Source organism: Salvelinus alpinus, chromosome 2, assembly GCF_045679555.1.
Source record: "Salvelinus alpinus chromosome 2, SLU_Salpinus.1, whole genome shotgun sequence".
Taxonomy (NCBI): Eukaryota; Metazoa; Chordata; class Actinopteri; order Salmoniformes; family Salmonidae; genus Salvelinus; species Salvelinus alpinus.
The window spans coordinates 90,481,887-90,494,741 of NC_092087.1; the positions used below are offsets into that span (position 1 = coordinate 90,481,887).

Sequence of the window (12,855 nt, forward strand, 5' to 3'; positions counted from 1 at the left end):
GCTGTGCATGTGTGGTATGAGGTCATTGGGTTAGAGGTTAGAGTTCGTAGGTGGTACCTGTATGATGCTGTGCATGTGTGGTATGAGGTCACAGGGTCATGGGGTCAGGGGTCGTAGGTGGTACCTGTATGATGCTGTGCATGTGTGGATTGAGGTCACAGGGTCATGGGGTCAGGGGTCGTAGGTGGTACCTGTATGATGCTGTGCATGTGTGGTATGAGGTCACAGGGTCATGGGGTCAGGGGTCGTAGGTGGTACCTGTATGATGCTGTGCATGTGTGGTATGAGGTCACAGGGTCATGGGGTCAGGGGTCGTAGGTGGTACCTGTATGATGCTGTGCATGTGTGGTATGAGGTCACAGGGTCATGGGGTCAGGGGTGGTAGGTGGTACCTGTATGATGCTGTGCATGTGTGGTATGAGGTCCAGGGTCATGGGGTCAGGGGTCGTAGGTGGTACCTGTATGATGCTGTGCATGTGTGGTATGAGGTCACAGGGTCATGGGGTCATGGGTCGTACCTGTATGATGCTGTGCATGTGTGGTATGAGTTCACAGGGTCAGGGGTCGTAGGTGGTACCTGTATGATGCTGTGCATGTGTGGTATGAGGTCACAGGGTCATGGGGTCAGGGGTCGTAGGTGGTACCTGTATGATGCTGTGCATGTGTGGATTGAGGTCACAGGGTCATGGGGTCGTAGGTGGTACCTGTATGATGCTGTGCATGTGTGGTATGAGGTCACAGGGTCATGGGTCGTAGGTGGTACCTGTATGATGCTGTGCATGTGTGGTATGAGGTCACAGGGTCATGGGGTCAGGGGTCGTAGGTGGTACCTGTATGATGCTGTGCATGTGTGGTATGAGTCGGTCTATCCGGACCTCCAGCAGCATGACCAGAGCTCTACACACGTTCTTCCTCACCTCACAGTCCTCATCCCCCGCTAGAGCAAACAGACTCTGGAGAGAGAGAGGGGGGGGGGGTTCGTTATAATAAACATTTAGACTCTGGAGAGAGAGAGAGAGAGAGAGAGAGAGGGGGTTCGTTATAATAAACATTTAGACTCTGGAGAGAGGGGGGGGGGGTTCGTTATAATAAACATTTAGACTCTGGAAAAAGGGGGGGGGGGGGGGGGTTCTTTATAATAAGCATTTAGACTCTGGAGAGAGGGGGGGGTTCTTTAATAATAAGCATTTAGACTCTGGAGAGAGGGGGGGTTCTTTAATAATAAACATTTAGACTCTGGAGAGAGGGGGGGGGTTCTTTATAATAAACATTTATACTCTGGAGAGAGGGGGGGTTCTTTAATAATAAACATTTAGACTCTGGAGAGAGGGGGGGGGGGTTCGTTATAATAAACATTTAGACTCTGGAAAAAGGGGGGGGGGGGGGTTCTTTATAATAAGCATTTAGACTCTGGAGAGAGGGGGGGGTTCTTTAATAATAAGCATTTAGACTCTGGAGAGAGGGGGGGTTCTTTAATAATAAACATTTAGACTCTGGAGAGAGGGGGGGGGTTCTTTATAATAAACATTTAGACTCTGGAGAGAGGGGGGGTTCTTTAATAATAAACATTTAGACTCTGGAGAGAGGGGGGGGGGGGTTCGTTATAATAAACATTTAGACTCTGGAAAAGGGGGGGGGGGGTTTCTTTATAATAAGCATTTAGACTCTGGAGAGAGGGGGGGGTTCTTTAATAATAAGCATTTAGACTCTGGAGAGAGGGGGGGTTCTTTAATAATAAACATTTAGACTCTGGAGAGAGGGGGGGGGGTTCTTTATAATAAACATTTAGACTCTGGAGAGAGGGGGGGGGGTTCGTTATAATAAACATTTAGACTCTGGAAAAAGGGGGGGGGGGGTTCTTTATAATAAGCATTTAGACTCTGGAGAGAGGGGGGGGTTCTTTAATAATAAACATTTAGACTCTGGAGAGAGGGGGGGGGTTCGTTATAATAAACATTTAGACTCTGGAAAAAGGGGGGGGGGGGGTTCTTTATAATAAGCATTTAGACTCTGGAGAGAGGGGGGGGTTCTTTAATAATAAGCATTTAGACTCTGGAGAGAGGGGGGGGTTCTTTAATAATAAACATTTAGACTCTGGAGAGAGGGGGGGGGTTCTTTATAATAAACATTTAGACTCTGGAGAGAGGGGGGGTTCTTTAATAATAAACATTTAGACTCTGGAGAGAGGGGGGGTTCTTTAATAATAAACATTTAGACTCTGGAGAGAGGGGGGGTTCTTTAATAATAAACATTTAGACTCTGGAGAGAGGGGGGGGGGGTTCGTTATAATAAACATTTAGACTCTGGAAAAAGGGGGGGGGGGGTTCTTTATAATAAGCATTTAGACTCTGGAGAGAGGGGGGGTTCTTTAATAATAAACATTTAGACTCTGGAGAGAGGGGGGGGGTTCTTTATAATAAACATTTAGACTCTGGAGAGAGGGGGGGGGGTTCTTTATAATAAACATTTAGACTCTGGAGAGAGGGGGGGTTCTTTAATAATAAACATTTAGACTCTGGAGAGAGGGGGGGTTCTTTAATAATAAACATTTAGACTCTGGAGAGAGGGGGGGTTCTTTAATAATAAACATTTCGACTCTGGAGAGAGGGGGGGGGGGTTCTTTCTAATAACCATTTAGACTCTGGAGAGAGGGGGGGGGGGTTCTTTATAATAAACATTTAGACTCTGGAGAGAGGGGGGGGGGTTCTTTATAATAAACATTTAGAGTCTGGAGAAAGGAGGGGTTCTTTAATAATAAGCATTTAGACTCTGGAGAAAGGAGGGGGTTCTTTAATAATAAACATTTAGACTCTGGAGAGAGGGGGGGGGTCTTTATATTAAACATTTAGACTCTGGAGAAAGGAGGGGGTGGGGTTCTTTATAATAAGCATTTTCAACTGTGACAGTACAGTATATCAAGTCTGTTCGATGGTTTCAACCCAGACAGACCAGTCAAAAGTAGTGCACTATATAGGGACTAGGGCTCTGGTCTAATGCAGTGCACTATATAGGGACTAGGGCTCTGGTCAAAAGTAGTGCACTATATAGGGACTAGGGCTCTGGTCTAAAGTAGTGCACTAGGGACTAGGGCTCTGGTCTAAAGTAGTGCACTATATAGGGACTAGGGTGCCATTTTAGTCACAACCCCTGTCTCACCTCGATGAAGGTGTCGATGTGATCCATCAGAGCCTGGGCTCTACTGCTGATGAACTGATTCACACACGCTATGGCATGAGACCTGGAGGAGGGAGGGAGAGGAAACTAAGTTGGTTGCATTCAATAGCTGCTTTAAGAAGAAATCAACTACTTGTCAGGGAGGGAGCATGGAGCGAGGGCTGAGAGAAAGAAAGAAAGAGCACAGACCTGATCTGGGAGACAGACAGACAGAAACAGAGAGACAGACAGACAGAAACAGACAGACAGAAACAGAGAGACAGACAAACAGAAACAGAAAGACAGACAGACAGACAGAGAGACAGACAGAGAAACAGACAGACAAACAGAAACAGAGAGACAGACAGACAGACAGACAGACAGACAGACAGACAGACAGACAGACAGAAACAGAGAGACAGAAACAGAGAGACAGACAGACAAACAGAAACAGAAAGACAGACAAACAGAAACAGACAGACAAACAGAAACAGACAGACAGACAAACAGAAACAGACAGACAGAGACAGAGAAAGAGAGACCTGATCTTTGGGCTGCAGTGTTTAAAAAACTGTAGGAACTTGGGGATCATGATGTTCAGGGGTCTGTTGAGAGCATCACTGTCCAACAGCTCTGAAGAATCCTCACAGATCTTCTGCAGAGCTCCGAAAGAACCCTGCACACACACACAGAAAGTTAAACATAAGTCCTACATAAACAATCAAAAGATTAGATGGGAGCGCGTGTGCGTGTGTGTGTGTGTGTGTGTGTGTGTGTGTGTGTGTGTGTGTGTGTGACCTCGCAGGTATTGTAGTCTTCAGAGTTGAGCAGGTTACAGAGTTGAGGGAGGAGTTCAGGCCATGTCTGCAGCTCTCCTTTAGATGCTATGGTTGTTATCAAGATGCCTGAGAGACAGGAGGCAGAGGGTTACACACACACACTAACTAATAGGCACATACACATTTATACACAACATTATTTATTGTGGGTTTCTGTTCTACCTTGTAATTTAACATCCATTACTGCTTTGTTGGGTTTAGAGCTGCCAGAAGGACTTCACTGTATGTGACATTAAAACTTGAATACACACACACACACACACACACACACACACACACACACACACACACACACTTCAGCTTGCTGATTAACGCATACTCCCACACAGACTGATACCAGTACCTGCAAAGGCTCAACCACCCACTCAACCACACTCTCTCTCTCTCTCTTACCGATGGTTGCTCTGATGAGGGGCGAGGGATCTCCGATGTTGTTGAGACATTCCCTCTTGATGAAGTCAGCTACCAGAGGAGGAAAGTTCTGGTAGTGGGCCTTCACATTGTTCTTCAATATGAGACCACTTAGAGAACGGGTCGGCTCATCTACAGGGGGGGGTTGAAAGGAAAGAGGGAGAGAGAGGGAACGATTGGTAACCACTGACTAATGCTCGCAACCATTTTATATACATCCTACACACACACACTTACCCTCTGATTTGAGGCTTGTAAGGACGAAGATGAGATAGTTGTTGAAGTCTGGGAACTGGTTGAGCTGTTCCAGTTTCTACACACTGTTAAGAAACACCCCTTCACTGACAAAACAATCAACATGGCAAATCACCAACAATCACGACTCTCATCTTTCACTCACACCCCGAGGAGACACATTATGAAGTACGGAAAACAATCACACACACACACCGCCTCTCTCTCTCGAACGCTGACACACTCCTGTGTGTCTGAGAGGATACTTCCTGCACAGCTCTCTGTGTGGCTGTGTCTGGAGACTGGGAGTCCTTCAGCAGCTGAAGCACCTGCTGCAAACCCTGTTCATCCGGCTGCCACTCCATCCTACACACACACAGAGAGAGAAAGAGTGACTCGAATGTTTCTCTACATTTTCCTTACAGCCTCCACCGGCTACATAGTTTTTTGTTTCTACTAGTGTCGCTGTCACAAGCAGAGTTGTCTCTCTAGCCCAACATCACATCAGAAGCAGAGTAAAGAATAGAATGCGTCAGTCAAGGGTCGGAATGCGAAGAACGCATTCTAAATCCCTAGCATCAGGACTAGCTACATAACCAACCTGGAGTCACAACAAATATCACATCAACTGACGTTGACAAAGTAATTTAGTTACCTACTTAACGTTAACTAGTTAGTTAGTAGTAATCAGTCCCCATTATAAACTCAATACGTAGCTAGCCAACGTTACCTCATCTAGCTTTGCCCCCGCAAGTATTCCGCATTGCATGATAGCAATTTTGCTAACTAATAAAGTAGGGAGTCCCTGGCCGGTTTGGGCAAGCAGGCCGATACGGCCTCGCATTTCGCCGCAAGTGACATTAGCTCGTTAGCTAGCTACATAAACATCTAACAAATGAACGAGTGTAGACATTGTTAGCTAGCCAAGTGCAAACGATAAAGACAACTCAATGACATATTATATGGCTAACGTTGGTTATTTGGCTAGTTAGCTTGTTAGTTAGGTAGCTAGCTAGTAGCTTCATGTTGAAAGTGCCGCCAAAGAAAGCCTTTACCTGGTCGCACCGATTTGTCAGATCCGTAATTGCTTTGTTAGCAGTAGCTACCGGTACCGTGGCAATGAGCATTTACAGAATGGCAGATGCAAGCTAGATGTATTTAGTAGCAAAGGGTTTTGATCTCTCACTTTGTTTTTAGAGCAAAGAGATAATCCCGAAACCCCTTTCGATAAGTAGCTCTGGCTATGTGTGAGAAATAGCTGTCATTTCAGATTCAAAAATCCACCAGCAGGTCCTTATTCGGCTTCCGTACATAGCTCAATGTTCCATACGCTTGATTAGTTTTGCCCAATCGCCCATCTGTTCACATCACACGTGATTACACTGCAAAATCAGTTAAGTCAATTTAATCGAGAATCTTTCATCAAAGTCTAATTTCTATTTACATTTACCAGTGAGTGAATAGACAGTGTAAAATGACATTTTATGGCATGGAATAAACGTCTACTTTTTAATGCCATGTGGGCCTAGCAGGGTAGAATCGTCTGTGGGGATCATCATATATTAAACAGGTGTGCGTGACAGCCACCACCAAAGATGGGGAGGAGGAAGTTACAACAGGTGGATACAACAAAACCCGTCCTCTAGTCCAGGGTTTCCCAAACTCGGTCCTGGGGCCCTTCCTGGGTGCTCGTTTTTTTTTTTTACCTAAGGACTACACAGCTGATTTAAATAACCAACTCATCATCAAGCGTTGGTTATTTGAATCAGCTGTGTACTGCTGTGGCAAAAAACAAAACGTGCACACAGGGGGGGCCAGGACCGAGTTTGGGAAACCCTGATCTAGTCTAGTGTTGTTGAGAAATAAAGCATCTGTGGTCAAATATATATACTTTTACAGATACTGTAATACATCAAGTATGAGTCATTGAGAAATGGCAATGAAGAGTAACACATTACCACTTTCAAAACACAACTTTATTGGAATGTCATATCAGTAATTAAACACACAAAAACTGCTCATAATACTGACATAGATGGGAGAATACATGCATGGTCAAAGAATGGCTTCGCTCGCGCTGCTTTGTAACCTTTTCTTTTTACACCCTCACAGTCAGGAGACCCTGAATTATCAACACAATGATCCAGGAGAAGGAGAAGAGGCAGGAGGGAATGGAGGGATAGAAAAGTGGAGGGATGGAGGGCTAGAGGGAAGGAGAGAAGGCAATACATTTTGGGGACAGAGGAGGAAGACAGGCAGGAATGAAGGGATTTTTAGTGAGAGATGGAGATGGCCAGAATAATGAAAGTAGAATGGATAGAGGAGAGGCACGAGAGATGGGGTGATGTAGGAGGAGAGGCACGAGAGATGGGGTGATGTAGGAGGAGAGCTAGTAGAGCTGAGCAGAGGGACGAGGGGATGGAGGGATGGAAATGAGAGGTGTTGGTAGTGCTCAACAGAGGGACGAGGGGATGGAGGGATGGAAATGAGAGGTGTTGGTAGTGCTCAACAGAGGGACGAGGGGATGGAGGGATGGAAATGAGAGGTGTTGGTAGTGCTCAACAGAGGGAGCTGATCTCGCTCTTGCTGCAGCCCCACTTGCAGCAGGCGTTGGAGAGGCCCACCACGACATCCCGCCCCTTCCTGTCCGCGCTGCGCAGCGCCTCTAGCACTTCCTCTGAGATGGGCGAGCGGGCCAAACGACTGAACACAGCAGCGGCAGAGCCCCCCTCCCTGACCTCGCCTGCCCAGCCCTGGGCCTCCAATCCTGGACGCTGCTTGCTGGCGAGGCCGGGGATGGCGTTGGAGCTCCATGGGCTGTAGGCCTCAGTCTCCTCGTCAATGGAGATGTCACCTGGAAGGAAGAGGAAGATACAATGATTTGAATGCTTAATAGAAAAGAAATGGCTTCAGGAACAACTGGTTCTCTTGCAAGGATTGATATTAGATATTAGTCTCTGGTGCTGAACGAGAGGAAACATCTCAGTATGGTTGGTCCTACAGGAGCAGACAGATGAGTAGTCAGTCAGTCAAACAGACACGTAGGCAGACAGACATTTAGACATGCACAACAAGAGAGACTGACACACACACACACACACACACACACGCACACGCACAATCAATCCCACACATACACAACCACAGCCACAGGTACACATACCCATCGTCTCTCACAGACACACACCCATCTCACCTGCATCGCCCACTCCTCTCCTCCAACGCGAACCTCCGCAGGTGAAGATGACGGCCCGTATAAACTCTCTCCCGCACAGCTTCACCCCGTAGATAGAGTTAGCCTGGCCCTCTGCAGCTTGCACCATACCCACCAGCGCCACCAACAGGCCAAACGTCAACACTGCAGCCTTCCACATGATCAGGAGCGACAGATGGAGAGAGAGAGAGGAAAGAGGAGTCCAAGAGAAAGAGCCTTGAAAGTGATAGCCCGGCTGCAGGTGTGGATCAGTGGTCTGGTGAAGGTTGGGTGAGTCTTGGTTTGGTGAGTCTCTGTGTGTCTCTGTCGGTGTCTCCTTCGCTCTCACCCGGTGGTGCTGTGTGGCTCTCTTGGCGGACCCGGAACCCCTTATATAGCGAGCCCAGCCCAGCGCCGCTGACTGAAGCTTCATGCGTCCTACGGAACCCTCATTTTCTACGTAGTGTACAACTTCTGAACACTGCCAATTGGATTTCATATGGACTCTGGTCTAAAGTAGTGCACTATACAGGGAATAGGGTTCCACTTGGGGCGACCCATGACTATGACCAAGTCTCCCCTCTCTCTCTCTCTCTCTCTCTCTCTCTCTCTCTCTCTCTCTCTCTCTCTCTCTCTCTCTCTCTCTCTCTCTCTCTCTCTCTCTCTCTCTCTCTTTCTCTCTCTCTCTCTCTCTCTCTCTCTCTCTCTCTCTCTCTCTCTCTCTCTCTCTCTCTGCTCTCTCTCTCTCTCTCTCTCTCTCTCTCTCTCTCTCTCTCTCTCTCTCTCTCTCTCTCTCTCTCTCTCTCTCTCTCTCTCTGTCTCTCTATCGCTCTCTCTCTCTCGCTCTCTCTCTCTCTCTCATCCCCTCAGAGTACAGCCAGATAAGAAATGACTAAGACCTGAGACCTTTAGGAGAACAATGGTCCCAATAAGAGAGGTTGCGATTAAAATGGTGTCCCTGGTTAAAAGGTCATGTCAGAGGTGTAGTCTTTAATCTAATCGTCAGCGACCTTTCAGTGTTTCCTGGTTGCTTCCAGTGTCACAACTTCGGGAACCTGCTATCTATCATGTCTGGCTAGGGATAGGATCGCTATTGCTTTGGGTTTTAAATGAACAAGGAGTTAGACCTACACACACATGCACTAAGACTGACACATAAACAGACACACAGGAGCACAGGCAATAATACTCAACTCCCCATGTCTCTCCTGTATAGAGTATTAGTTGTGAGTCTTGTGACATGGAAGGAGACAGTAGCTATGTTTTCCATTAACTTTCCTGGTGAATTGTTGTCCACATTTGAAATGTTTGAAAGTTGACAGGCCAATCGCCTGCCACGATGCGGTTCTATTGAACTGTCACGTGGCGATAAAAACAGCTGGATGTAATGATGTCACACCTTTAAAAAAAAAACTATTTTTTTTTCTCGCAAAAACCTATGTCGAATAAAAATGATGTGGTTTAAAATGTTTCCATAATCCTATTAGGCACATTGCGCATTAATAAAGTGACGACAGCCTGTATGCCCTGCCCACCTATATGTTATGTCTCAGGTAGCCCGCAAAAGCCAGCATGGATAGAATGCAAGAATGGACAAATATTTGCCATATTCTAATAATTGTCATGTGCCTACTTATCGCCACCATGGTCCGTGCCATGGTGTAACATGCACCCAAGCAGGCCTAGATGATCTGAAACAATTTAACGGTGACATTTCTAATTGGAATGGGAAGCAATTCAGGCATTCTTGAAGTCAAGAAAATCCTTGTCCTGCAAAAAAAAAAACGTCATTATTGTTGAATAAATGAATTTTTCAAGCGGTAGGCCTCTAGGCATTATAATGACATGCGGAGTAGAGCTTTATGCTTAATAACATCACGTGCACCGCTTACCTTCAAAATGTATTCGGAAATCATCATTTATTCAAAAAACACTGTTTCCATCATCGTTTGTCGCGATAAAAAAAAAGTTTGATAAAAAATAAAAATCCACCTCTGTCGAACGGATACAAATATATTCGATCTTTAAAAAATGTCTCCTACAGTACATCTGCCATTTTCCATTACACAAGTCGCAACCCTAGGGTAAGGTTTAGGGGTTAGGGGTTAAGGGTTAGGGGTTAGGGTAAGGTTTAGGGGTTAGGGTTAGGGGTTAGGGTAAGGTTTAGGTTTAGGGGTTTGGGGTTAGGGTTAGGGGTTAGGGTAAGGTTTAGGGGTTAGGGGTTAGGGTAAGGTTTAGGGGTTAGGGTTAGGGTTAGGGTAAGGTTTAGGGGTTTGGGGTTAGGGTTAGGGGTTAGGGTAAGGTTTAAGGGTTAGGGTTAGGGGTTAGGGTAAGGTTTAGGGGTTAGGGTTAGGGGTTAGGGTAAGGTTTAGGGGTTAGGGAAAATTTGATTTTGAATGGTAATCAATTTTAGGTCCCCACAAGGATAGTACAACATGTGTGTGTGTGTGTGTGTGTGTGTGTGTGTGTGTGTGTGTGTGTGTGTGTGTGTGTGTGTGTGTGTGTGTGTGTGTGTGTGTGTGTGTGTGTGTGTGTGTGTGTGTGTGTGTGTGTGTGTGTGTGTGTGTGTGTGTGTGTGTAAGGGAGAAAAGATGAAGAGATCTGTTATCATTTATTGTTGTCAACATGCATTATTGACCTAATGCAACCGCAAGGCTCTCCAGAGGATGGTGAGGTCTGCACAACGCATCACCGGGGGCAAACTACCTGCCCTCCAGGACACCTACAGCACCCGATGTCACAGGAAGGCCAAAAATATCATCAAGGACAACAACCACCCGAGCCACTGTCTGTTCATCCCGCTATCATCCAGAGGGCGAGGTCAGTAAAGGTGCATCAAAGCTGGGACCGAGAGACTGAAAAACAGCTTCTATCTCAAGGCCATCAGACTATTCAACAGCCATCACTAGCACATTAGAGGCTGCTGCCTATAGGCATGGACTAGAAATCACTGGCCACTTTAAGGAAGGGAACACTAGTCACTTTAATAATGTTTACATATCTGGCATTAATCATCTCATATGTATATACTGTATTCTATCTATACTATTCTACTGTATCTCATTCACTTAATAAGGTTTACATATCTGGCATTACTCATCTCATATGTATATACTGTATTCTATATTCTATGGTATCTTAGTCACTTAATGTTTACATGTCTTGCATTACTCATCTCATATGTATACACTGTATTCTATACTATTCTACTGTATCTCATTCACTTAATAATGTTTACATATCTGGCATTCCTCATCTCATATGTATACACTGTATTCTATACTATTCTACTGTATCTCAGTCCGTTCCGCTCTGACATCGCTCGTCCATATGTATATAGTCTTAATTCATTCCTTACTTAGATTTGTGTGTATTGGGTATATGTTGTGTAATTTGTTAGACATTACTTGTTAGATATTACTGCACTGTCGGAGCAGGAAGCACAAGCATTTCGCTACACCCGTGGTAACATCTGATAATCACGTGTATGTGACCAATAAAATTTGATTTGATTTATTGCAGGGGTTCTCAATTTTTGGGGGGCCAGGGATCCCTTTTGTAATAGCAAATTCATCAGGGACACCTCTTTGGCCGGGGTAGGCCGTCATTGTAAATAAGAATTTGTTCTTAACTGACTTGCCTAGTTAAATGAAGGTTAAATAAAATACAAAATAAAAAAATTATTAAAACACAACTCGAGTGCGATTAAAATAGCCCACAAGGAGTTGTACTCTGATGTTTGCTTCCTGCAGTAGGCTACATGGCTGGATGAATCTAGTCTTGGGCCCTAGAAAAAAACACATTTAAAAGGCCTCCTCTCGGCATGGGATAATGTTCTGCTATTCTACACATTTAAAAGGCCTCCTCTCGGCATGGGATACTGTTCTGCTATTCTACACATTTAAAAGGCCTCCTCTCGGCATGGGATAATGTTCTGCTATTCTACACATTTAAAAGGCCTCCTCTCGGCATGGGATACTGTTCTGCTATTCTACACATTTAAAAGGCCTCCTCTCGGCATGGGATACTGTTCTGCTATTCTACACATTTAAAAGGCCTCCTCTCGGCATGGGATACTGTTCTGCTATTCTACACATTTAAAAGGCCTCCTCTCGGCATGGGATAATGTTCTGCTATTCTACACATTTAAAAGGCCTCCTCTCGGCATGGGATACTGTTCTGCTATTCTACACATTTAAAAGGCCTCCTCTCGGCATGGGATACTGTTCTGCTATTCTACACATTTAAAAGGCCTCCTCTCGGCATGGGATAATGTTCTGCTATTCTACACATTTAAAAGGCCTCCTCTCGGCATGGGATACTGTTCTGCTATTCTACACATTTAAAAGGCCTCCTCTTGGCATGGGATACTGTTCTGCTATTCTACACATTTAAAAGGTCTCCTCTTGGCATGGGATAATGTTCTGCTATTCTACACATTTAAAAGGCCTCCTCTTGGCATGGGATACTGTTCTGCTATTCTACACATTTAAAAGGCCTCCTCTTGGCATGTGATACTGTTCTGCTATTCTACACATTTAAAAGGCCTCCTCTTGGCATGGGATAATGTTCTGCTATTCTACACATTTAAAAGGCCTCCTCTTGGCATGGGATAATGTTCTGCTATTCTACACATTTAAAAGGCCTCCTCTTGGCATGGGATACTGTTCTGCTATTCTACACATTTAAAAGGCCTCCTCTTGGCATGGGATACTGTTCTGCTATTCTACACATTTAAAAGGCCTCCTCTTGGCATGGGATAATGTTCTGCTATTCTACACATTTAAAAGGCCCCCTCTTGGCATGGGATAATGTTCTGCTATTCTACACATTTTGCCATGACGCAGAGAAAACTTTTAATTTTGAAAGCATAAATTACAGTGCATTTTATTTATTATTATTCTATATTTTTTAAACATATTTTGAGATCTGTCCGTGGAACCCCTGCAGTACCTCCACGGACCCCTAATACATATGATAAATTGCTAAATTGTAAATGTAGAGCAATAATCAATTGATTGGAAT

General features: G+C 45.1%; 2 protein-coding genes across 3 annotated transcripts in view; both read right to left on the reverse strand.

Annotated features, from left to right (window-relative positions):
• Positions 1–5,954, reverse strand: part of tnpo2b (transportin 2b) — a 30,238-nt gene extending 24,284 nt beyond the window's left edge. For both annotated transcript variants that reach the window (XM_071389922.1, XM_071389921.1), the window contains exons 1-8: positions 5,693–5,954; positions 4,904–5,003; positions 4,641–4,716; positions 4,386–4,535; positions 3,952–4,058; positions 3,696–3,829; positions 3,157–3,238; positions 831–953 (exon numbers count right to left, since the gene is read on the reverse strand). In XM_071389922.1, coding sequence (XP_071246023.1) covers positions 831–953; positions 3,157–3,238; positions 3,696–3,829; positions 3,952–4,058; positions 4,386–4,535; positions 4,641–4,716; positions 4,904–5,002 — 771 coding nt within the window. In that variant the 5' untranslated portion in view covers position 5,003; positions 5,693–5,954. The remainder of the gene's footprint in view (positions 1–830; positions 954–3,156; positions 3,239–3,695; positions 3,830–3,951; positions 4,059–4,385; positions 4,536–4,640; positions 4,717–4,903; positions 5,004–5,692) is intronic.
• Positions 5,955–6,595: 641 nt separating this feature from the next.
• rln3b (relaxin 3b) lies at positions 6,596–8,207 on the reverse strand. The gene is made up of 2 exons (XM_071389923.1): positions 7,834–8,207; positions 6,596–7,491 (listed from the first exon to the last, which is right to left on the reverse strand). The coding sequence occupies exons 1-2, from the start codon at positions 8,009–8,011 to the stop codon at positions 7,196–7,198; spliced, it is 474 nt and encodes a 157-aa protein (XP_071246024.1). The 5' UTR covers positions 8,012–8,207; the 3' UTR covers positions 6,596–7,195.
• Positions 8,208–12,855: the final 4,648 nt, after the last annotated feature.

Bases quoted from the DNA above. Each gene is read 5' to 3' on its own strand.
- rln3b (XM_071389923.1), bottom strand. From the start codon at position 8,011: ATGTGGAAGGCTGCAGTGTTGACGTTTGGCCTGTTGGTGGCGCTGGTG. The intron at 7,492-7,833 runs GTGAGATGGGTG...TCTTCCTTCCAG, and splicing joins GAGAGGAGTGGGCGATGCAG to GTGACATCTCCATTGACGAG.